This window comes from Lissotriton helveticus, chromosome 4_2 (genome assembly GCF_964261635.1).
Source record: "Lissotriton helveticus chromosome 4_2, aLisHel1.1, whole genome shotgun sequence".
NCBI lineage: Eukaryota > Metazoa > Chordata > Amphibia > Caudata > Salamandridae > Lissotriton > Lissotriton helveticus.
The window spans coordinates 98,824,240-98,850,249 of record NC_136064.1 but is presented as its reverse complement, the minus strand read 5'-3'; the positions used below and the strand labels follow the sequence as shown (position 1 = coordinate 98,850,249).

Sequence of the window (26,010 nt, the reverse complement as noted above, 5' to 3'; positions counted from 1 at the left end):
TCTGCGTCCCCCAAACAGACCACGGACCGCACGGCAGTGAGCTGCAGCCTCAGCGCCTCGACCACAGCTCCTTCCCAGTGCCCTTCAATGATTGCCGCTCCAGCCCGCGGGCAGACCCAGTGGTCTCCAGACCGTCGACAGGGGGAGCCGAAGGGAAACCAATGACCGATCCGGTGGCCACCAGCGACCGGCGATCCCAACAGACAGCCACGGCAGGCAACCACAGCAGCGCCGGGGCCCCAGACAGCAGCGCCTCTCCGACGCCCAGCGCCTCCTGGTCACCAGCCGCTACAAGCCTCCTCAGCGACCCCAGTGGTTCTCCCCCCGAAGTCTCGAGTTCTGCTGCTGCTCCGGAGACGGTCGCAGGGGTCCTAGCCGCCGGTGTCACAGGTAGGTGAACATCGATGTTGCTATGTAATCCAGTTACTTTTTGTGGCCAATCCAGTTACTCTTTAACTATTCCTGTTAATCGTAGTCGTTTTCCTAGCAAGGAGATGGGTGCTATCTGGGATATATCCCAAAGAGGTATCCCGAGCACTGGGAGCTCCGGTCAAGAGCTCCTACCGGGCGGCCATCTTTTAATCACCGCTTAGTTAGTGAAAAAGGAACCTCCAGTGGGGCTGCGTGCTTCTTGCACAAGGGCTACGGCAGCAACTACTGCTTTGGCACGAAGAGTCCCACTCCTTGACATCTGCTAGGTGGCAACGTGAGCATCTATGCACTCTCTCCAGACATTTCTGCCTGTACAGCCATGTCCATAGAGACAGCTTCTTTGGCCATTCTGTTCTCCAGGACTTCTGGTATGAACTTGGTTCGCTGACCCTCCGAGGTTGGAATTGCTGGGGTATCTATTCTAAGGTAAGGAATCTGTAACAAACTGTCTCTTTCAGATGAACAAGTTGCTTACCTTCAGCAATGATGATTCTGTAAGAGATGGAGATTAGTTTTCGATTCTTTACCGCCCCACCCATCCTACCCACTCTGCGAACTGACTTCTAGGGATCGGGACTCCCTTACAAGGCCCTTGTTGTGGCGCACCAGTGGTCAGTGACTTTCATGGCTCTGTGCTTCCGTTGTGGAAAGTAGTGTCGGAACGGACGTCCGAGCTCAGGTTCGGCTCCTAAGTAGGCACTGTGACTTCATCCTGGCAACCATGACGCGGACGACGGACGCAGCCTATCGACACACTCGGGTGTGCTGCTAAGAAATTCTCTTGATCTAGTCTGATGCCTGGGGGTAATTCTAGGGTAAGAAATCTATAACCTATGTCTCTTACAGATACATTGTTAGTAAAGGTAAGTAACTTCTTCTAAAATAGTAATAACAAATTCAAACTCCAAGTCCTGAGTAGATGGGATCCCACTGTACAAGGGACTTGCAGGTAAATTAAATATGCCAAACGCGTGTAGACCAGTCTTACCAAGTTTACTAGAGAACACATGCAGTTTAGCACTGATCAGCAGTGGTAAATTGCCCAGAGCCCTAAAACCACCAACAGCAGGTCAGAAAAAATACAGGAGGAAGGCAAAAGGTTTGTGGAGAACCCTGCAAAGAGGGCCAGTACCTGCCATGTAGTCTTGAGTAATCCTTTCACCAAGCTCAAGAGCTGTATTGCTTCCTTTATATGGGCGGGCAAAAAAAACTGCGTGCCTTGTACCAGGCTGTCTCACCTGGCTATCGCTGAACTAGTGATGCATCTGGGTGGATGGAGCCACTGATCTCCAAGATACTGTTTACTATCAGGTGAAGGGGTTGTGCCTCGGTGAGGATGGGAACGGTCCTTGGGTAGGCCTCAAAAGAGATCAGTTTGTGGCCTGGAGAGGAGCACACTGACTATGAGATGCCTAACCAGTAAGGGGAGACCTGGAAGACCACAAATTAGGGAGATGGTCTGGAGAAACCCTCTGAGGGGCATGCTGCCTTCATGAGTGCCAGGGAACAGTGGGCAAAAGTAGGAATTCTTCTAGCATTCCTTTGAGATGTGAAAGTGGATCTCCGTCATTAATGGACAAGCTAGCAGAACTGAGAACAAATGTCAGCAAAGACTTCAGAGATCAAAGCAGATCTGGTCTCTGAATCATGACTGGATTGGACGAAGTCAGCTGTGCACCTCCAGAGTAGGATTGCTACCACCTTCATTTGCCACAATCTCAAATGCAGTAGCTGATGGCAGAATGCGAGGACCATGTGAACAGGTCCCAGAGGGACAATATTAGTATTGGGAATCTAAAGAAGATTGCAGGCGACATGAGAGCCTGTGTGACACAACCTTTTCTAGGTATCCCAACAGTAACACTAGAATTTTCAACTTAAATGCATCTTTCTGTACACCCCAACTCCCCTCCCCCCCCCCCCCTAACCTGGTCCCACATGCAGCCTCCATTCTCCAATAATCTGCTTCTTGCCCCCACCTGTCCCCTCCCTCCCTACTCCGAGCTGTCTAATGTGGAACTGTTAGTCTGTAGACTGCTACTTTCACCTGAACTTTTCGGCTTCATTTGGGTTTTTTTCATTGCTTTCTAGGCAGCGACTTATGACAAATTGCATGTTTTATTTTTAACAGAGTGTGCAAGAATACTCCTGCACTGCATGAAGAACGCGGAATGCCGATAGAATGATGTTGACCTTAGTTTTTATTTTAGGTAGTGTATTGTGGGCTACTTCGTTGTTACGTCTGACATCAGACACCCGTTTTGTTACTAATTGAAGTTATGACTTCGCTGGCTGTTGTATTGTTCCTCTGCCTATTGAGTGCTTCTATTGCAATGTAGAAGGGGCTATTTTACATCTTAAAACTATAGCGAATCATCTCTTTCTGATACAGTCCATCTTTTTTTCATCTAAGGACACTTGACACAGCAATTTGATTCCTACAGATGAGACATTTTGCAAATGCTTTGTCAGAACTTGGGTGTAAGCAAGCATGACTTTTAGATGGCTGCCTAATTGCTTTGTATTTAAATATTGGGATTGGTGACCCCACAGTGGCCATCCCAATGTCTTCAGTTCTACCCTGCTGTCCTTGTTACTGCGGCTCATGGCATTCCCACCTACTGTTCCAACCTCTTTGGCGCTTCACAGCAGCTCTCCGGTGTTTTGAGTTTGCTCTGCTCCACACCCTATAGATCCTGTGACCTGCTTGGCAGAGACCACCCCTTTCTTCTACGTGCTGAGTTTCCCCCAGCATCTGAGCCATTCAATAGGCCGCTCATTTGGGATGTAGGGTCCGGCAGCCCTGCTGCATGTCCATGTTTATCAAACTGTTGAACAGTTCGAATGCATCATCTTTCAAGATCTTGACAATGTAGCGTCTCGAAGCCACATTTACCTTCAACGCCACTATAACCTCTATTACCATTACCAGAACTCCTACCATCACTGCTAGACACATTTTCATGTTTGTACATATGCACAGTATTTGACGTTGTGTGAATGTGTAAGAGAAATGGTGACGCTGTCACATCTGAGACTGCACCATCCATGGTAGTTGTTGTTGGGGGGGGGGGGGGGGGAGTCCAAGCCAATAGGGCTGCCTCTGAACTGGTAGCCACATGCTATTGGCATTTGTGCACACATGTTTGCATGCATTGCCATTTAAGCCAGTCCTACTGGCTTTGCAAATGGATGTTCTCAAACTCCCAGTCTTTATTTTATTGACGTTGGAACATTTCAGTTCTAGTGTCTAAAAGTTTAAGTAAGCATTTATATTTAACCGAACAGTTTGAGATGCATAAAATAAAGCAAACCCCTGATTCAGCCTGGTTCTTTGGTCCCTTGCTGTTGCCTGCTTCAACCAGTATACCAGTGGAAAACACTCCAGGTTCCTGACTGTAATTGGAGGAGAGAGAGACCAAACTTATTGTCTGCTTGCCTGGCCAGGCTAGACCTGCAGAGTCTCTTGCCCTTAATGGTAATGGGTCCACAGAGGAGATAAATGTTACTACTTGCATTTGTGGTGAACTGCTGGCTGAGAGTTTGAATGCCCTACAACTCAGTTGGTTCCCCTTCCACTTTGTTAAATTGGGTAATAGGTTCACCTGTTACTTGTAATGCTTCAGAACGGCAGATTTGATATGAGGCACCATGAGAAATAAAGTTCTGCCCATTGCACAAGCCAGCACTGTGGTGGTGCGTGTTCAAGAAATGACCTCGCTTCTGCAGCACGGGCATGAAAGAACGTTCTTTCAGACCAGAAGGGTGACTAGCCTGCCTGGACCCCAGGTTTGGGAAAGGGTTCAAGCCTTACACCACAGCCAAGGTGACTATGATGGGTAATGGTCCAGCTCCATCACAGCAGGACTTTTTACAGGGTACCCACTAAAGTGACCTATCCATGGTTTGCAGATACCCTAAACACCAATCGAGGCTTTGAGGATCCTTTATTTGTTCACATCCATTATGTAGACTGGGTTTGACTAATTCTGGCTATTGTACCATACTTTAAAGCCAGCTGTACTTGCACTGAAGTTGTGTCCGGAAACACAAGGGTGTGGGTGTCAGAATTTGTCCAGGTGATTGTCTTCTCTTGATGAGCCTTGTAAATGTTTATCTTTTTCCAGCTGTGCTTTTACATCCAGGGAAGCAGGGTGAAACTGATGGTCTATCTTTTGTTAAATACTGCTTTCTACTTGCAGGCTACCTCTGCAGGCAGTGCACAGCCTGTGAAGCCATCATCCATGATGAAACCTCCTTCCGCTTCAAAACTTTACAGGTTCCAGGGAGTAGCTCGACCCTGCAACAGATCAAATCGGAGAGAATCTTTGGGAGGTGAGAAAACATTTGTTGGAGGCACGCCGACACATGACAGCAGGCTTTCTATGGCGGGAACCAGGCCAGCTGAGGACAATATGTCTCTACAAGCACAGCAGGCCCCTGATGGCAAGATGTCCATGGGGCCACCTCGTAACCCAGAGAGCAGAATGCCATTGCGACCACCACGGGCTGCTGACACCAGGGGTGCTGAAGCATCTGGGGTCCCCAACATCAAGATGTCGCTGGGACCACAGCAAGCCTCTGACAGCAGGATGCATTTTGTTGCACCTCGGGATCCAGACATCAGGATGGGAACACCTCGTGGCCCAGAGAGCCGGCTACATCTGGGGGCACCTCAAGGCCTCGGCAGTAGGATGTCTTTGGCAGGTCTGAGGCCGCCTAGTGGCAAGATGTCTTTTGGATTAGTCAAGCCACCTGACTGCAAGCTCGCAAAGAGCACACCTGCAGCCATGGAAAACAAACTTTCTGTAGCCGTGACCAGGAAACCTGTGGGCTCAGATGGAACGGACATCAAAACCTCCATCACAGACGCTCGAGGATCACACAGTGCTGCTACACTAGAAGGTGGTTTAATGCTGGGAGGATTGCGGCCACAGTTATACAGCAGCAAGGGTTTTGGAAACCGACTACCAGCAGGTAAGATTAATGTCAGTCATGTAAGAGGTCTTTGCAATTTAAGGTCAATGCATGGTGTGGCTGCATGTGGAACTTGGTAGGTGATGTTGAAGTGAAAATGTGGCTGGCCTCATTGAGCAGGCTGTCAATATGCATATTGTAGCATATTGTAGTGTTGTTTCTTGCCAGGACATGCTTTGGTTCATGAGATCCCAAACCAATGTGCAGTGTGTCCTATAGATGTGCTCTTACATCTAGAGCTGTTGCATGAACGCCGGCTATGGGGTCTATCCGTTGAGAAGTATTGTGCCCTCATAATTGCTTGAGCCCAGTCTGCTAGCTAATTTACTAGTAGCCTTGGATCTTGAAACACTGCCGACTTGCAGGTCCCTGCCAGTTTACACTTCTATTGTAAGTTTTTGAATTTTGTGTCCACAGCCATATTCAAAAAGATGTGTAACTATCTGAGCACCTTTCGGGTCTTGGTTGTCACTCTGCGGGAACACGGATTTATTACTTTGGTAGCAAGGTTCACTGCAGATCGTTCTGGTGAAACGAAGCTCTGGTTGGAGAGCAGATTTCTACTTCACCTGAAATCCTTTTTAAATGTCTTCTTGGATTTTTAATGTTGGTTGGTTAGTGTTATGCCTCATGTATTCTGTGAGACCATTCTTCTGGTTGCGCAGGGCCCACAGACCACTGGTTTGGGCAACCTTCGCAGCCGACAGGTGGGTGAACGGTGGCTCCTGACTGAGTCACCCTTTGCTGTTCTCCATGTGGTCGTTATGCAATTGAAAATAAACTACTTTTACTTCTACTTTACTGTGCCATTGGTCTATCTCGCATTGAAAAGATCCAGCAGACCACAGGACTTCCCCCACCTGTGTTCATCTATGCATTTAAGGTAAGTGTTGGATAGTATGGGGTAATAATTACTATTCTAACTCCAGTGAGTGCAACAGTAGGGTAAGTGTTGGATAGTATAATGGTAATATACGTTGCAGTGACATGCGTTGCAGTGACATGCGTTGCAGTGACATGCGTTGCAGTGACATGCGTGGCAGTGACATGCGTGGCAGTGACATGCGTGGCAGTGACATGCGTGGCAGTGACATGCGTGGCAGTGACATGCGTTGCAAAGGAAGTTGCGATGCAGTGACATGCGATGTAAAGGAAGTTGCGATGTAACGACATGCTATGTAAAGGTTGTTTCCCTTTCTCAGGTACTATTTAAACGTTATGGCATCAAGCATCATTTACACATCCGTGATGTGGATTCCTTTAAACTTAAAGACCACAAAATATTTCTGAAAAGACGGATCTATTCTTCCTACTTAATGCCACAAGAAAAAGCTTTTTTTTAGGAAAAAAACCCAAACTTTTTTTATGTAAACATTACCCCTTATACAGCGAGTAGAGGAAATTAATGTACACTGTCATTTGTCATACATACCAATGAAGATCTACATTGTCAAAGGCAGAGCTTGCATACACTTAGAATGGCTCTTATGCCCCAGTGTATTTCATGTGGCTGTTGCCAACGGCGCAACAGGAGTGTTGTACCTTTTTCTCCACCAACATTACCCCCGCCAGTAGCCTGTAAAGTCACATCAGGGCCCCCCCCCATACTTTCTCACATTTCTTGGGGCAACACCTTCTCTTGTAGACTTCCCTGCTCTTGCACCTGGTAAGGTCCGACTCAGTCTTCGATTCTTGGGGGAACAGCCACGCCCGTGCTATTATGGGCCTGGCTACTTTCGCAGCTGCTACCAACCAGATCTTATGATTTCTGGGCCAAGGCTCCTCTCCTGATATTGAGAGGAGCCCTTTTACATCCATGGAAACCTCCAAAGACAAAATTTGGGACGTTCTATCTGTAACCTTACACCAGTACTTGTGTATCACCAGGCATTCCTATAGGATTTGAAAAAGTGCCCTGTTGGTTGCACCCCAGAGGCATGATGTTTCTGCTCCTCTTATCCTATGTAGCAGGGTCCTACAGTAATTGGACATATGAAGCTTTCGTCACCTTTCCTCACAACAGGCACTGTTCCTGCTCCTGTGTCCTATTCTGGAATCTGAAGCAGGCACCGTGACCCCCCTTAAACTTAAAGATACCAACACAACACATTTCCTTCTGTTAAAGAGACAAACAGCAAAAAAAATAAACATGCTAGCATTGTAGCTTTAAAAAAAAAAGGAAAAATGTGCAAATAAAACTGATATGCACGAAGTGCTGGAAAACGAGCTTGACTATAGTAACTATATGCACGCTATAAACTAGAATTTCCCCAAACCGATACATAACAAAATGAAAAGATGAATGCAAGAAACCAATTAACCAGTTCCTTGACAAATATGTAATCCGACGTCCATCAAGGTTTCTTTTGTTTTCTTTTCATGTTCAAAGAATCTCGTATCAGACCATCCTTCTCATTCGAATGGATACTGCTACTTTCCGTATTCTCTTCAACACACTTCTCAGAAATCCCACCATTGCTCTTCACCAATTTGTCTTCAACTCCCTCATGGCCGCACCGCCTTTCATCACATGGCAAATCCAAATAATCAAATTTCTTACACGTACGGTCAATATTTTTTTTTTAACCCCTTCGGTGCTCATGACGGAGCGGTTCAGTCATGAGCGTCGGTTGAGCTGTGCTCATGACGGAACCGTTCCGTGACGACCACACCCGTTTCTTAGAACGTTCAGCACAGCGCGAAAATTCGCGCCGCGCTGAACGGGTTAAGAATGTTTTTATTTTTAAAATCAACTCATCATAAAGTACATAGTCTGGAGGCTCCTTGCTAGTGCACAGGTATAATACAACGTAGTCTGCACCCCAAGGAGTGGCCCATCCACAGCTCTTTAATGTATAAGACACAACACTTTGTGCACACAGACCAATGACAGACCAATGACAGACCGAGCAGCAGTCATCCCATTCACTCTAGATTCTTAACCACGGAGGCCTTAACCCTCGCTCTTCTGGCCCATGTCATCTCCCGCATTGATTATGCCAACTCACTTTACGTTGGCATCCCTGCCTACCAGCTACGCCGTCTGCAACTGGTACAGAACCAAGCCGCCAGACACATTTTCCACCAACCTAGACACCATCCTGTTCGCCCCTGCTTAAAAGTCTTCACTGGCTCCCGGTGGCCAAACGCAGCGAATTCAAACTAGGCTGCATCACCTTCAAAGCATTGGCCGGCCTCGGCCCAGCCTTCACTTCCTCTTTGATCCACCGCTATCTTCCCCCTCGTAATCTTCGCTCCTCCCACTTGGCTCTGCTCACAACTCCCACTTTCAAACGTAAGAAACACGGTGGTCTTAGATTCTCTTTTGTTGCCCCCTTCTGTTGGAATTCACTCCCCCTGGAACCTAGACTAACTACATCCTACACCCACTTCAGATCCTGCCTGAAAACTCTGCTGTTCTGTCAGGCCTACGAGTAACCCAATGCCCTCCTCTGTCCTTTTGCTGCAGGTTCTGCTGCCCCCACGTTCACAGCGCCATGAAACTGTCTGGTGTAAGTGCGCTTTAAAAATAATTTTAACATAACACAGGCACAATATGTCAGCCCCCAGCGCGTGGCTAAATAATGTCTCCAGACGTGCTACCCGGTAGATCTGCCAGGGGCCCCCATATCATGAACTTTTTGGGACATCCTCTACTCTGGTATATTACTTTCTTTCCCTGATGACACCAATCTATATCGTCCTCCCATTCAGTCACCGGGGAGAGGTAGGGGAGAGGACCCCACCACCTTGCAATATTGTGCTCTGCCACACCCGTCGCGCCAACCAAAGCCTTTTCTGTGCCACTCCTCCTCACCAGTATCATCAAAAGCAGCCATTTGACGTCCAGCTGCACTAATTTCCAGGACTCTAGACTTCCCCGTTATCACTCCTTGCCAATAAGTTTGAATCACGGGGCCCTCCCACAGGTTATAGTAGAAGGAGCCTTCCTGCTTGCATCCCCTTGCGCATAGCGGCATATCCACTGCCCCGAACTTGTGTAGCAAGTTGCGTGAGTAATAGGCCTGATGCAATACTTTGAGCTGTATCAATTGAAATCTGGTTTGTATGGCTAGGTCTCGGGGGCTTTGTAGGGCCTCCACCCAGTCATCTTCATCAAGGTCCCCAATGTGTCCGTTCAGGTGCATCTCCAAAGAACCTAAAGGGTCTGTGAGTTATTCACCAACTTCTGATAAATCCCTGATACTCCCTTGTCACAAAGATTCCAAGGTACTTAAAGCCCTCCAATTTGATTGGGGCTGCACATCCCGTCGGATGCCTGGGGGGGTGCGGGCATTGGGGCGCGAAGGGGAAACACCACTGATTTGGCTCAGTTTATTCTATATCCTGAATAGCTACCAAAGTGCTCAAAGATGAGGAGAATTCTCACTATTGAAAAGTATGGCCCGGAGATGTACACCGCTATGTTATCCACATTCAGGGAAATGTATTCCTCCCACCCGCCCATCGACTGAATGCCCCATATCAATGGGTCCCCACGGATCCAACACGCTAGAGGCTCCAGTGCTAGGGCAAAAATCAAGGGCTATAGCAGGCACCACTGCTAGGTATTTCTGTGCAACAGGAGAGTCTTAGATCTCACTCGATTAACCTTCATCCTATCCACGGGGGCCTGATACAGCAACCTCGTCCATTCGTGAAATCTGGGGCCAAATCCCAGTCTGGCTAAAGTAGCAAACTGGCAGGCCCATTCAATGCTATCAAACGCCATTGCGGGGTCCAAAGACATTAATGCAGACTGTGGCACCTGTGGTAAATCAGTCATGTGCAGGACCCCATACAGTCTTTACAGATTGAGCCAAGTGCCCCTGCACACCATAAAGCCGGACTGGTCAACGTGGGTGATAGTGGGGAGAACTGAGGTTAGCCTTGACAAACACCTTCACTTTAACCAACGCAAGTTTTGCACCCTATGGCCCAATGTTCGTGGGGCTTTCTCAAGGCTAATAATAATTGGAGAAAATATTACACAGGTCTCGTTATATCAGAAGGCTTTTGTTGCACTGCATGCATGAAGAAAAGAAGCAGGTTTCCGGATAAAAAGCAAAATCATGTCTAGCATTGGTGTTCGTATGGTCGTGGTGATGGTGCCTATAATAGTGAGCCTCCATTTTAGCAGAGGCTTGCTCTCTTTGAAGCAGACACCATCAGTAATAAAGAACTGCACTGTTAGACGATGCATCACAGGGCAGCTGGAGATTTATGAATCTGAAAGAAACACGTTAGTGTTCGATTCCTTACCTTAAAATATCTCCAAGCGTCAGACTGGATCCGGAAAGTTTTTTCGTCAGCAGTACCCTTGCGCGTCGGTATGCGTCGGTATGCGTCGTCCTGCGGCTCTGCGTCCGTCGTGATTGCCGGAATGATGTCGCTGGAGTACTTAGATGCCACCCTCGCGCGCTCACGTCAGTTCTTTTTTTTTTTCTGCGCCAGCAAGTGCAGATCCGTGAAGAGCACGTACCCGTAGTCCTTTTTTGACTAACTTTTTGACATTTTTGTCTATCTTTTTCAAGTCGACTAGATTCCTGATTCCAGTAGGGATGCCCGGTTTCAAGGCGTGTGATGACTGTCGGTTACCTACCCCCACTGCCGGTGTCTCTACTGCCTGGGGGCCGACCATGATGACAAGTTGTGCCCCAACTGCCGGCCCTTGATGTTGAAGGATAGGCGGGAGCGTTCCCGTAAGCTCCTCAAGCACCGGCAGTTGGCTCAGCGGCTCTCGAGGTCCCGGTCGAGGACCCCCAGTCATCATCGATCATCTGGATCCAAGTCCACGCACTCTGGTAAGTCGAGGCATGGGAAAAAAGTCGAAGAAGCATCGCCGTTCTTCGACTTCCCCTCGTCAGTCGCGCGACTCGGCCGAGGGTTTGGTTGGCGCCTCCCATGCGGCCCCGGTGTGGCCCGCACAGTCTCATTCGGTCCCACAACCTCCGGTCCCTGGACTCGATGCGACTCCGGCGCAGATCAGAGACTTCCTTGTGGCCATGAGGACTCTCTTCCAGCCGTCGAGACCTGCCGGCACGCCTTTGGGCCCCGGGGGTCTGACTGGGGGTCCTAGCACTGTGTTGCCGGCGGCTTCGGCGTCACCGGCGCCGCAGGACCCTGTGGGATCCAGGCCTGGATCCCGGTCGACACCAGTTGACCATACGACACCTCCACTGGCGCCGACCCCCATGGTGCCGCCTCTGGTGCAGTCCTCGGACGACGCCGTCCCCGGTTTCAACCCCAGCCCAGACTCTGCATCGGAACGTCACCACTTGGCGCCGTCTCTGACGGCGACTGGTGAGCTTTTCACCTATGCCCAGGCTCTGTCATTTTTGCCTGTTTATCAGGACCCGGATGAAGGGGAGGACTGGGCGGGGTCTGAGGACCCTCTGGCACAGCAATGCCAGTTATGTCAGGACTGGGCAGATGAGCTGGGGATGCCAGTGGTCCAGACACTTTGCCTGACACTGGTTTTCTCTCTCCTACCTCCATGGCTACGGAGGAGGGGCAACTTATGCTGTGGTGCTGCTCAGGGCAGCCACGGCCCTGGGCCTTGAGCTCCCTGCAGTGGCCGTGAGGACTAACCTCCTCACCGAGGTGCTTCAACCGCCAGTAAGCTCTTCGGAGCCTCTGCAGTTTAATGAGGCCCTCACCGACTTTCTGATGGGCACTTGGTCCAAGCCCACCACAGTTCCCCCCCTGTGGATCGGAACGTGGCCCTGCGCCACCTCCAAGCTGCGGGCGACCCCTGCTTTCTGTACACCCATCCCACCCCTGAGAGCCTGGTTATCCAGGCCTCCACGTCCCAAACTGCATTCCCTACAGCACCCCCAGATCGGGAATCCAAAAGGCTGGAATAGCTTGGCACGAAACTGTTTTCCTCGATCAGTCTAGGGTTGCGGTCCATTAACGCCGCATGCCTTTTGGCCCGTTACACCCACTCTCTGTGGGATAAGGCGGCGGACCTGCTGCCCCAGTGTTCGGAGGAGGCCAAGACACGGCTCGCCCAAGCTCTTGCTGAGGGACGGGATGCAGCACGATACTCCATTCGATGTGGAATTGACACCACGGACCCGCTGGGCAGAGCGATTTCAACGATGGTGGCGGTTCGTCGTCACGCCTGGCTGAGGTCCACCAACTTTTCACGGGATGTCCAGAACACTCTCATGGACATGCCCTTTGATGGCCGTCGCCTCTTTGGCGACAAGGCATATAGCCGCTGGAGCGCTTTAGGGACTCCAGGGCTATGGCCAAGACCTTGGACCTTTCGGCCCAGCGCCAGCAAACTTCTGCTATTCGTCCCTTTCGTGGCCACGGAAGGGCTGCCCCCACACGTTCGTCCGGCCACAGGCCGCAGAACCAACCTCAACGCGGACATGCAATCCGCCGTAGCGGAGCAGGGGGTCAGAGCCGGTCAGTCAACATCTGCTCCCGCAGCATCTGCCTGAAGCCTTCCTAGTCTGAGCTTTCAGGCCCATTCCACGCAAGTTGGAGGCAGGGTTCGCCATCACCTACTCCACTGGCCTACCATAACTTCAGACAGGTGGGTGCTGCAAATCGTCCGAAGGGGCTACTCCCTCCCCTTCGAGACGACCCCTCCAGCCATGCCACCACAGTACCACCACATGTCGAGGGATCACTTGCTTTCTGCAAGAGGAAGTCACTGCCCTCTTGGCCAAGGGGGCCATCGAGCGCGTTCCTGGGCCAGAAGTAGGGCGTGGTTGTTCCCACTACTTTCTGGTTCCCAAGAAGGGCAAAAGGGACCTATGCCCTATCTTGGACCTCAGGAGCGTCAACGTCTACCTCCGGAAGGAGAAGTTCAAGATGCTGACTTTAGCTCAGGTTTTGCAGCGTGAATCTTTCTGGATTCACTATGCTGTGCATTATTCCGCGGTCTTGTGGTTGGGTCCGGATTCGTAGTCTTTTCTTTGTGTTTTTTTTTTTTTTTTGTAGCCCAGGTGGGCGTCGGCGTCACACCCCTTTGGGTGTATTTCCGGTGACGTCGGCATGCTTCCTGCGGAAGCTCCCACTCTTGGGCGCCATCTTCAGATTCTTTTTTTCCGCAGTCGGGTCTGGATCGTTCCCGTTTGGGCTCCAGACATTTTTGGAGAAAGAAGAAAGAAAAGACAGAAAACACAGGGAGAGGTCATCTGAAGAACCGAAAACTTCATCGACGAACTATCAGCAAGGAGAAGGCGTTTTTTCATCGAGATCCTCGACGACCGTCCACGAACACGCGACCAGGAAGGCCCAGACCGCTCGATGATGGACAACACGCCGTTCAAGTTCTGCCGTAACTGCCACCACAAGTACGCGCAGAAGGACCAGCACCCGGTATGCAACCTTTGCCTACCGGTGGATCACGAAAGCGGGCACTGCTCTGCCTTCGCCCCGAAGACCCTTCGTGTAAGAGCAAGCCAGAGGGTAGCGCACGCCACCCTGCAGGAGAAGGCCCCGACTCCATCCCTCTACGAGCTGGGGATGTCCTCCGAGGAAGAAGACAACGCTGCCGCCGAAGACGACAGCTACACGGTCGTAGAGACCGATTACACGAAGACTTCTGATAAGGTAGGAGACTCTTCAGCCCCAAAGAACACGAGAGACTCTGAGTCTCGAAAAATCGAGGGCAAGAGCCCGAAAGCGCCGAAGCCAAGAAAGGCGGCGTCCGCGACTACTCAAAGGCCCAGCGGATCCTCTGAGAAGGACTCCTCGACGCCGAGAGCTGCTGAGCAGCATAAAACGTCGAATCGTCCCCGATAAGGATCGATCGACGCCGAGGGAGAAAGACCCTAAACTAACGATGACGACCAGAGACTCAAACGGGTCGACGTCAAAAACTTCGACACCGAAAGGCACGGCACCGAGACAACCGCAGAAAAGAACGGCTGATCCATCCGACACGGAGCACGCGGCCGAGATGGAAAAGAGAAGGCGCCTCGAGGCCGAAATGGAGAACATCATGCAGCGGAAGAAGGATTTCGACGCAAAGATGATCCCTCACAAGATCAGGCCACTGGCGGTGGAGGTGGTCGAGGAGGAAGACGAGATCGCCGAGGTCGTCGAGGAACAAGACCAGGACGTCTAGGTGGTCGACGACCAAGAGGAGTACGAGAATCCCTACGATAGTTACAACTATGGGGAGGAAGAGGACAGCAGGACGGACGCAGAGTCGGCACCCTCTGACCTACAGGAGGTAGATTACATAGATCTCGACACCGACAGCCCGGAGGAGGCGGTCGACACATACCCCTCGAGGCCCTCGCCGCCGGACGACATCGGGGCCTACAACTCGGTGATAAAGTCAGCCGCAGCAGCTTTCAAGCTCAAGCTCGACGAAGAGAAGCAGAAAGCAGACTTCCTTCTAGAGACATTGCTCCCAACACAAACAAGGAGCCAGTACCTTCCAATGCTCGACAGCGTCTTGGCTCAGGGGAAGGAAGCTTTCAGGGAACCTGCAACATGCAAGGCAGTAACTCCCAGAACAGAGAAAAAGTACAAACATTCCTCAAAGGACCCTGCCTACATTCAGGGCACGGTCTCCGCAGACTCCATTATCACGGCCACAGCAAGGAAGAGGGCTAACGTACCCACTACCTCTGGACCACCTCCGGATAAGGAGAGTAAAAGGATGGATCTGGTGGGCAGAAGGATCGAACGGAATGCCGCGACCCACTGGCGCATGGCTAATTCCAACGCCCTGATAAACAGGCACATGTACCAGATCATGGAAGGGCTGGGGCAGTTGGTGAAGGACCTGCCCCAGGATGCCAGGCAGAAGGCCGAAAAACTGGTTGAAGGGAAGAACGTGGCAAATTTTTGCCATAAGACAGCCCTAGATGGGGCAGACACCGCCAGCAGACTCATGATGATGGGTGTCACGGAAAGGAGACACGCCTGGCTAAGGATCTCCGGTTTCAAACCGGAGGTGCAACACAGCATCCTGAACACACCATTCAACGGCGAAACGCTTTTCGGAACAGTTGATGAGAAGCTCAGTCAACTGAAAAAAGATAATGAAACAGCAAGATCCATGGGAGCATTGAAGTTCAGAGGCAACAAAAGGGGCACCCCGTCACGGAGGCCCGGCGGGAGAGGTGGAAACCAGCCAGGTACATCACACCAGGCTTTCCAACAAACGCACCAGGCAGACTCACAGGCCCAACAGGGGCAGCAGAAGCAGTCCTGGCAGTACCAACAAAGAGGCCAGTCCTTTCGCGGGAGAGGAAATGGACGTGGACAGAACAGAAGAGGGGGACAGCAGCCCGCCTCTAAGTGACTTCAAAAAACTCTGTGTGCCCGCCCACAGAAAAGATCCCAAGGGGCAGCACGTACTGAGGGGTCAAGACAAAATACACGCCTACGACCACATGACACCAGTGGGAGGAAGATTAAAATTTTACCTCCAAGAATGGAGAGAAATAACATCAGACAAATGGATCCTCAACATTATCCAATTCGGATACTGCATAGAGTTGGAGGGGAGACCAACAAGCAGAAAACCAAAAAGAAAGCCACTAGCAGACAAGCAGCTGCAGTGTCTGCAGGAGGAGGCAAAGGAACTCCTGCGGAAGCAGGCCATAGAACGTGTACCCTTCAAGGAAAGAAACACAGGAATATACCCAACGTACTTCCTGGTACCAAAAGTAGACGAGACAATGAGACCCATTCTCGACTTACGGTTCTGAACAAATTCATAAGAACGCAAAATTTCAAAATGACCTCCCTGCAAGAGGTGCTCCCACAATTGCAGATCGGGGACTTCATGGTCACAATAGACCTCAAAGACGCCTACCTGCACATCCCAATGAACAGAAAGCACAAACACATGCTCAGGTTCACCATCGGAGAAAGCCACTACCAGTTCACGACACTGGCCTTTAGACTAAAATCAGCACCAAGAGTTTTCACAAAGTGCCTCGCAGCAGTCGCAGCGCACCTAAGAAGGCAAGGAATACACGTATACCCTTACCTGGACGACTGGCTGGTGAAAGCAAACTCATACCAGAAATGCAAGCAGCACGCACATACAGTGACAAGCACGCTCATAAACCTGGGGTTCTCCATCCATTGGAAGAAATCATCAATGGAGCCGGAACAAGTGAAGATCTTCCTGGGAGCACAGATCAACACCTTGCAGGGCAAGGTGTTCCCCAGCGAGAAGAGGGCGAGGGCGCTGGTGAAGGAAACTCGCCTCTACCGGAAGGGACAAGCTCGGACAGTGAGGACTGCGAGCAAGATCATGGGGATGATGGCATCATGCATCCACCTGGTACCGAATGTACGACTCCACATGAGACCCATTCAAGAATGGCTGCAGGAGCAATGGTCACAAGCTACAGACAGTTGGGAGGATCTAGTGGTTGTAACGCACGCAGTGCAGAAGGAGATGACATGGTGGACCATGGAGAACATAGCAAGGGGAAAGCCTCTAACGCCCCCAACGCCAACAGTGACCATCACCACAGACACATCCCTGAAGGGATGGGGCGCTCACATGGAGGAGCTCAGGGTGAGGGGACTGTGGATGCCAACAGATGCGACAAAACACATCAATTACCTAGAGTTGAAGACAATCTTCCTGGCACTGAAAGCCTTTCAAACAAGACTGTACAAACACAAGGTGTTGATACAAACAGACAATACCACTGCGATGTTCTACCTACATCAACAAGCAGGGGGGCACACAGTCAGCCCCGCTTTCAACGCTGGCGCAGGAGATATGGAGATGGGCCATCCCTCTCAAGATAGACCTGCTAGACCTGCTAGCCATACACCTACCAGGGAAGGACAACATACAAGCAGATTGGCTCAGCAGACAGACAATGCTCTGGAGACAAGGTGCCTATTCGACAGATGGGGAACTCCATCGGTGGACCTGTTTGCCACACGCCAGAATGCAAAATGCCAAATGCCAAAACTTCGCATCCAGGCAGCCCGAGGAAGGGTCACTGGGGGATGCCCTATGGATAGATTGGTAAAGGACATTTGCTTACGCCTTTCCCCCGATACCACTGATGCAGAGTACTGAGCAAGTGCAGAGCGAGCAATATGACACTGATACTGGTCGCACCGCAGTGGGCGAGGCAGACATGGTACTCGCAGATCATGGAGATGACCGCGTGCACCCCACAGATTCAGCAGGAGGAAAGACCTACTCTCCATGCAGAACGGAGAGGTGCTACACCCAGAGCCAGAGAGCATGAGCCTAGTAGCGTGGCTCCTGAGGACATAGAGTTCGCACATTTAAGATTGCCAGAAAGTACCCTGAGGGTCCTGCGGGAGGCAAGAAGGCCTAGCACTCGGAAGTGCTACGTTGCGAAATGGAAAAGATTCACAATATGGTGCAGACAAGAAAGACTTCACAATAAAATGAAGGACTCCACAGTGCTAAAGTACCTGACGCACTTGCTGGAGAAGAACCTTAGCTCATCCTCTTTGAGAGTTCACTTGGCAACGATAGTCGCCTACACAAGGGGAGAAACTTGCAGGAGTTTCTTCACATCTCAGGTGGTGAAGAGATTCCTAGAAGGTGCGAAAAGGATCGCTCCACCCAAGCGGGTGCCGCCACCTGCATGGAACTTGAACATAGTCCTAACGGAACTCATGAAGGAGCCCTTTGAACCGCTCCACAAGGCCTCCCTAAAGATGCTAACTATGAAAACAGCTTTCCTGGTTGCAATAACGTCCTTACGCAGAGTAAGCGAGCTTCAGGCTCTGACGATACAAGAACCCTACATACAAATACACAATGATAGGGTTGTGATGAGGACTGACCCACACTTCATGCCGAAGGTGGTATCTAAATTTCACATGAACCAGTCTATACAGATACCGAGTTTTTTCCAAAAACCAACAACTGCCGCAGAACGAGCTCTGCACACCCTGGACGCCAGAAGGGCAGTCATGCACTACATTGAGAGGACGAAGGGACACAGGAAAACAAAACAGTTCTTTGTGTCATTCGCCAACAGTTACATGGGAAAAGCAGTAACCAAAAAGACCATTGCACGATGGATCGCACAGACAATTCAACTCTGCCACAAGCGTGCAGGAAAAGAGCTAGCAGAGGGGACACGTGCCCACTCCACTAGGAAAAAGGGCGCTACAATAGCCTTCCTGGCTAACACACCCATACAAGACATATGCCTGGCGGCAACATGGGCTTCGGTGCACACGTTCACGAAGCACTACTGTGTGGACATACAGATGAACAAGGAAGCTCAAGTTGGACAGAAGGTGCTACAGCACATATTCAATACCCAACGCTCATCTTCCACCCAACCGCCACAGAGATGAGAAACCGCTACAAAATCTATGCACAGCATAGTGAATCCAGAAAGATTCACGCTGCAAAACGAATAGTTTTCTTACCTGTCGGTGTAGTTTTGCAGCTTGAAGATCTTTCTGGATTCACTAGCGAACCCACCCACCTCCGCCAGAAAGATGAGGCTGGAGAGAGAAGAGGTGGAAATAGAAAAATTGGAAAAGACTTTGAAGGTACAAAGCGGTAAATATCACCTGAATAGAACATTGCCATTACTTCGTAAACGAAAGAAACACGGAAAAAAAGAACCCAAAGATGGCGCCCAAGAGTGGGAGCTTCCGCAGGAAGCATGCCGACGTCACCGGAAATACACCCAAAGGGGTGTGACGCAGACGCCCACCTGGGCTACAAAAAAAAAAAAAAAAAAAGACTACGAATCCGGACCCAACCACAAGACCGCGGAATAATGCACAGCATAGTGAATCCAGAAAGATCTTCAAGCTGCAAAACTACACCGACCGGTAAGAAAACTATTCGTTTTGTCCTGCCGCATTCCTGAATTGTAGGGCTATGAGCGCTTTTGCAATTTCCTCCACTGTAAATTTCACATCCAGGGTCTCCGCCATCTCACATGATCGGTACGGAGAAGTCCCATAGGAATTTCTTGCAGGCAGACCTGAGATCTAGTAGTTGCAGGTGTATGCAGTTCTTAATTATAAGATGTGAATGTGTCAGCTATTGCAGAATTCGTTGTCTGCAGGAGTTCTTTCTTGTCTTTAACTCCCAATACCCAAGATCTGTCCCTGTCCCTCTTCTCGAGCCAGGCGAGCATTCTAGAGGCCTTATCACCTATGTCGTATAGTTGGCGCTGTGTAGCCAGTGCATTCGACCGGGCCACATTTTCAGCTAAGGTTTGTACATCGCATTAGCGTAGCAACAGTCTATGACGGAGGCCTGCCTCCCTTCATCCGTTGCTCTTGTCTTGAGAGTGGGGATGGCCCGTTTAATGGCCCTACATTCCAGTGCTGCATCCATTTTTTTTCCCTGGGCCTGCCTGCAGATCACTACTTTAAATGCTTCTCACAGGGCACATGGGGACGACACTAATCCCTGGTTCTCCTGGAAGCACAAATGTGACCCGAGTGCAGTTTTTCCTTAAGATTGCCCTTCTGCAGGTACCATGGATCTAGTCTCGGGAAGGTGGCCTAGTTTATTGGATCCCTGACTCCAATACTCACTGGGAAGTGGTCAGAAACTCCTCACCCCAAGTGCATAGTGCTTTCAAAATTCCCTACCTGGGTGTGTTGTGTAAAAGATTTAAAGAAGGGGTGGGGGGGTTAAATGTGTTCTGTTTCTGGTGAGGATTGCGGGTTCTCCATAAGTCTAGCTTACCCATTGCAGACATGAGGGACAGGAGACCCAGGAGACAGGAGAATATATAATAACATATAATAGAACATATATAATATAATATAAAATATACATATTATAAAATATATATTATAAAATGTGAGTGTATGTATATATGTATGTGTGTAGAATAATCCCCCTCCCAGGTGCTCATCAGGGCTACATAGCATCCCGGGTCGTCCCACCACACCTTGGCACTGTGAAGGGTAACTAATTCCTAACCAGGATGGCCACCCCCCAGGAGTCTGGAGTGGGCTAGGAGTTTGTACCCAAACCGGTCTAGGGCCTTATAGTGGTTTACCTTGAGGTGTCTCTTGCATCAGTATAATGTCGGGGGATTGGCGTTTAATTTATCAAGACTAGGGTGCGTTTAATTTTGTTGCCTAGCTCATTGACATTCCACATCCATACACTCGGGTGTTTATGGCGCGGCTCTGTCATTGTTGTGTACAAAGCCCCCGGGCCACCCTTCGATGCCTCTCTGCAGGCAACGCATACGGACCCGCTACTTGAAGCATATTTCATTGATGAGCAAAACAGTTCGTCATTACAACAAAAGCTAACCGATCCTTAAATCCCCCCCTCCCTGCGCTCCTGCATAGGGAGTTGTAAAACTTCCACTTCCCCAACCTGTAGAGTGCCTGTTGCCCAAACTTGTGCATTTCACAAGAGGAAGGCGCTTCTGCTGCCAATGAGAACTAGACCGATAATAATTACTTATGGGTTATACACCTCAAAGAGACTTCCCGGTCTAGCTTCCCAGTAGGGTTACGGGGCACTCCTGGGACAGCCAAGCCAAGGAGTAAAGTTAGTTTTTTTGTTCCCTAGGCTCATGTCCTTACATCACCCATGAAGCCCCCAACCTCCCGAAATGCAAAGAATGCTGGGTATGTGCCAACTCAGCGAATGTTCACCCTGTATCAGCAATAGTCCCTCGGTCCGACGGGCCGGCAGCGGCAGTAGTCCCAGGGCATTTGTCATTAAGTGGTAGCATTTCCTTGCTTTCTCCCACACCCTGTAACTCTCCAGCCCTCCTGCCAGCCCCATCCCTCCTCTGGCGTCACAAAGTAGGATGATTTGCCAGCCGCAACAACTCTGAGCTTGGCCGGGTACAGCATCATGTACTTGAGATTCTTTTGCCTCCGGGCTTTCTTGAAAGTCCGCCATTGCACCTGGAGGGTGAAATGTGGAGAAAAAAAACCTGATAGTTGAACTTTCATATTGCAAATCCCCATGTGAGTGATTACGTCGCAATCGCTGTAATTGAATATGCGTCCAATGTGTATGGGGGAGCCCGCGAGAACCCTGGTGGCCCTAGCACTCAGTGTGCCTGTTCAATGGAGAAATAGTTAGTCTCTTTGGCCGGGGGGGTTGTTAAGAATGAGAAAAAGATCTGCGGATTGCCCTTCCGATCCATCAGGGACCCCCACCATGCGAATATTATTACGACTAGCCCTGCCCTCTTGATCTTCCAGTCAGGCCATTGTTTCAGAGTATGGTTTTGTGAGCTTGGCCACCTGTTCCTTAAGGCGCTTAGTCTTGGATTGCAGGGCCCCAATGTGTTTCGGCTGTAGATACTTTGTCCACCATATTGTGAGACTGCTTGCAGCATATTCTCTTCTCTTCAGTGTCTAGCTTTGGTTTGAGCATTGCCTGAAGATCTCTTATCTCCTTCATGATGTCTCTTAAAGTTGGCTCCTGTCCAGGGTCCGCCCCATACACCTCCACAGTGTCTTTCGTGGGTCCTCCAGGCTCTCCCGCCGGTCCCATAGTGACTGTGTACTTGTCCATCTAGTTGGACTGCCCAGGAGCCCTTGGTCCGAACAGTCTTTGCCATGCACTACATTAGTGTCTAAGGTGCCCAGACCCCGGCCTCTGTATTTCCAGGCGGAGCCCCTGTTGCTCATCCCCCTCAAGTTGTAGATTGGGCCCTCTCCCTCCAGTCCATGGGGCCCATAACAGACCCTGCACTTGTCCCTAAGGCATCAAGGCTGAAGCACGGGTGTGTCACCGTACTCCGCCAAGAAATTCAAGCCCTGGCTGCTCAGAGTAGGCTCGGCCCACCCACGTTGGCCTGTTTCTCGCCTGCTGTGCATTTCGGTCGCGACGACCGCCACGATGCAGCCTCCAGGCCGCTACCAGGCGCTCCCGCCATAGCGCACTCCTTACCAGGGCTCTGTACTGTAATTTTGGGCCTGATGGGCCCAGCTCATACAAATCGGCAATGGGGGCCCCGCTACTTCCTCCTCCACCCCTGCATCTTCCTAAGTGTCTCCGGCCGGGAAAGTAGGCGCAACATGGATCTATCGGCCACCAGAAGTTTATCTCTGCGTGTCCCAAGGTATGCGGACTGAGAGATTTGGTTTAGTAGACTGGTTGCCAGCCACTCAGCTTGGGTGCTTCTTCCGCCTCTCAATCCAGGCGGCTTTAGTGCCACTGGGCCTCAAAGTTGCATGAGGTCCCGCTTTCAATTGCCTCAGCCGGGCGTGGTCTCAGCTGCTTTATGCAGTTGACTCTCGACCACCCTCCATCCGGCCCGTCAAAACTTCCCAGTCTGTAGGGGAGCCAGCCCAGGCCTCACTGTGTTCTCCGTGACCAGAGTTTTTTTTTTTTTGCAGAGTTTTATATAGCGCGCACTAGACCCGAATCCGGTATCGGAGCGCTTTACAAAGCACCAGTTACGTTACATGAGGACACACTTTCATTTTTAGGCACTGGGAGATTAAGTGATTTGCCCAGAATCACAGGAGGTTTTTGGCGTCGTTACCGAGACTCGAACCCAGATTCCCAGGTCCGAGGTCGAGCGCCTTAGCCGTTAGGCCAACCCCTCTCCCCACTACTACACCACTTATTGAGCGGGACAGCTACCCATAAGGGTTTCCCGGCGCTGAAAGACAGATACAACAGGACTCCAGTCAAGGGTATTATAGGTCGAAAAGCCAAGTTTTCACCGCTCTGCGAAATCGCATGTGACAGTTTTCCATCCGAATGTCCAAAGGAAGTGAGTTCCACAGTCTAGGTCCTAAGTTCGCAAAGGAACCTCCACCCATTCGGGTGAGTCTAAACTTAGGTACACTAAAAAGATGATGCGATGAGGAGCGGAGTGAGCGAACAGGGATGTAGGGACTGACAAGGGCCTGAAGGTAAAGGGGAGCTACTCCAATTTTAATCTTGTGCATAAAGCTCAAAGCTTTAAACTTTATCCGATTTTCAACACGTAGCCAATGAAGCTCCCTAAGGCGTTCTGTAATGTGGTCACGTTTCCGACAACCACAAAGAAGCCGAGCCGCGGCGTTTTGTACCAGTTGGAGGCGGCGTGTGACGGCCTTGGTAGACCCCAGGTAGAGCACGGTGCCGTAGTCTAACCTAGAGGTTATCAAGGCATTCACAACGGATCTCTGGGTGTTGTTGGGAAGTATCCAAAGGATTTTACGCAGCCACCGTAGAATGGAAAAACAGGTGGCTGTGACTTTGTTAGCCTGATCTTTCATAGATAATCCCCCATCAATAATTACTCCCAGATTGCGCACTTGTTCTGACGGAGTTGGTAAGGGACCCATAGCAGTTGGCCAATGTCTTAGGCTCCAAAGGTCAGGTCTATATCCGAGGATCAAGACCTCAGTCTTTCCACCATTTAATTTAAGCAGGTTGCGATTCATCCAGCCGGATATTTCGCTAAGGCCTGCTTGCAGAGGGGAAGGAGCAGTGGAATCTATTTGAGATAGTGAAAAAACAATTTGTGAATCATCTGCGTATTTATATATTTATTAAGTCTTATATAGCGCGAACGTGACCCACGAGGGTATCAGAGCGCTTTACAATAGAAGAATAAGCCATGGAAAAGGTAGTCCATACAAACAACGTGTCAAATTGTCATAGTAGAGCAATAGCATCTGCAGAACATATTACATTAGACATTGTGCTATCAGCCGCACAGATCTATATCCCACGAAAAACATTAATTAGCAAACAATTGTGGAGCAACATGGGATGTGATAATAGACATGCAGCCATATAAGTCCCATACTTGGATTTAGGGCATTAGTTTGTTCATTAATAGACTTTTTACTTCCTTTTTGAATACAGTAAGGGATGTGATTCCATGCACTCTGGGTGGAAGAGAGTTCCAGATCTTTGGAGCAATCCCTGAAAAAGCTCTACAGCCTGTTATCATCTTTCTGAAGGATTGGGGTTTCAGAAGTAGAGTGGTCGCACTTCGTAGTTGTCTGCAGCCACCTGATTTTTCTAACTTTAGCGCCAAGTAGCTGGGTGTATTGTTGTGAATTGCTTTGTGCGTCATGCACGCCACTTTAAGGTGTATTCTTGCTTCATAAGGCAACCAGTTCAGTGCTTTCAAGGTTGGTGAGATGTGATTGTTTCTTTTGGTTCCTGATACCAGTCTAGCCGCAGCATTCAGAGCTGCTCTCAACGGTGCAAGCCTGTATTTCGGGAGACCAGCTAGGGTGGTACTTCCGTAGTCTAGTCTAGGTAGTACCAGAGCTTGTACAGCAACTTTTAGGTCAGCCTGGGTGAGGAAGGGTTTAAGTTTTCTTAATATATTCATTTTGTGATTAGCTCCCTTGGTGGCAGTAGAGATGTGCGCCTGCATATTCAAATGTTTGTCAATGGTGACACCTAGGGATTTAGCCGAGTCTATGATGAGGGGGACACAGTCAAAGGAGGTTAGGTGTTTTAACCAGAGGTCTATCTTTGGGGTGTAGTTTGGTGGTGAGATGAGGATGAATTCCGTTTTTTTGGTGTTTAGCATGAGATGGTTGTTGGTGAGCCAGCTTTGCGTGTTCAGAAGCGTAGTGTTAAGAGCAACGAAGTCATCTGGCGAGGAGATTTTAAGGTATAGCTGCGTGTCATCCGCATAAAGGTGATATAGAATGTTCGCAGAATTCAGAGCATTCGCCAGGGGCTCCATTAACAAATTGAAGAGAATGGGTGAAAGGGCAGATCCCTGAGGTACACCAAGAGTGACCATGGATGGTTGCGAGAGTGAGTTCTTCATCTTGAATCTTTGAGATCTGTTATTCAGGAAGGAGGAGAACCACTGTAGCACAACGCCGGAGAGGCCCATCCTTCTTTCCAATAGGGCTAGGAGCTTATCGTGCTTAACCGTATCGAAGGCGGAAGACAGATCAAGGAGTATTAAAAGGCATGATTCATTTCGATCAAGCATGATTAGTATATCATCCATAATGTGCGTGAGTGCAGATTCAGTGCTGTGCCCACTACGGAAGCCCGATTGGTGGCTGTCTAAGAGGTTGAAGCTCTCAATGTGATTGCATAATTGGATTTGAGCACATTTCTCCAATAGTTTAGCCAAGGTGGGGATATTGGTTATAGGACGGTAGTTGTTAGGATCAGCTGGAGAAGCATCAGCCTTCTTTAGTATAGGAGTGACCTGTCCTATTTTAAGGCAATCCGGAATGACACCTTGAATCAAGGAGGCGTTTACAATTTTAGACCATAAAGGTAGTATAGCGGTTTTCAAGATCTTGAATAGGGCAGGTGGCAAGGGATCCGAGAAGTGATTGGAAGGGTTGATTTCTTGTAGAGTGTTGAAGATAGTTTGAGAGATAGGCGAGAAGGTGTGCCAGGAGGCATTGTTTTTTGGTACTTCCCTTGGGTTAATATAATTAATAAGGTCTTCAGATAAACCGTCCAATTTGGGATCTAGAGTCATAGGATGGCGGGTCGTCAGCTTTGTATGTCTAGCTCAATAGTTTTAGTCTTTTCATGGAAGAAACTGGCAAGAACATCACATGTAGGTGTGGCCAGGTCATTTAACTCACTGTAGTTAGTTGTATTGCAAGATTGTTCCTTGATGATTTCAAAGAGTTTTTTTGGTCGGTTGCTCGCTAAGTTCAGCTGAGTTCGGAAGAAGTCTGCCTTTGCCTTAAGAATCTTCCTAT

The 26,010-nt window shown here is 49.7% G+C and overlaps 1 protein-coding gene across 1 annotated transcript in view; it reads left to right on the top strand.

Moving 5' to 3' along the window:
* LOC144751959 (uncharacterized) overlaps positions 1-26,010 on the top strand; it is a 309,766-nt gene that overhangs the window by 93,741 nt on the left and 190,015 nt on the right. The window contains exon 3 of the mRNA XM_078639921.1: positions 4,635-5,409. Within this exon, the coding sequence (XP_078496047.1) occupies positions 4,635-5,409 (775 nt within the window). The remainder of the gene's footprint in view (positions 1-4,634; positions 5,410-26,010) is intronic.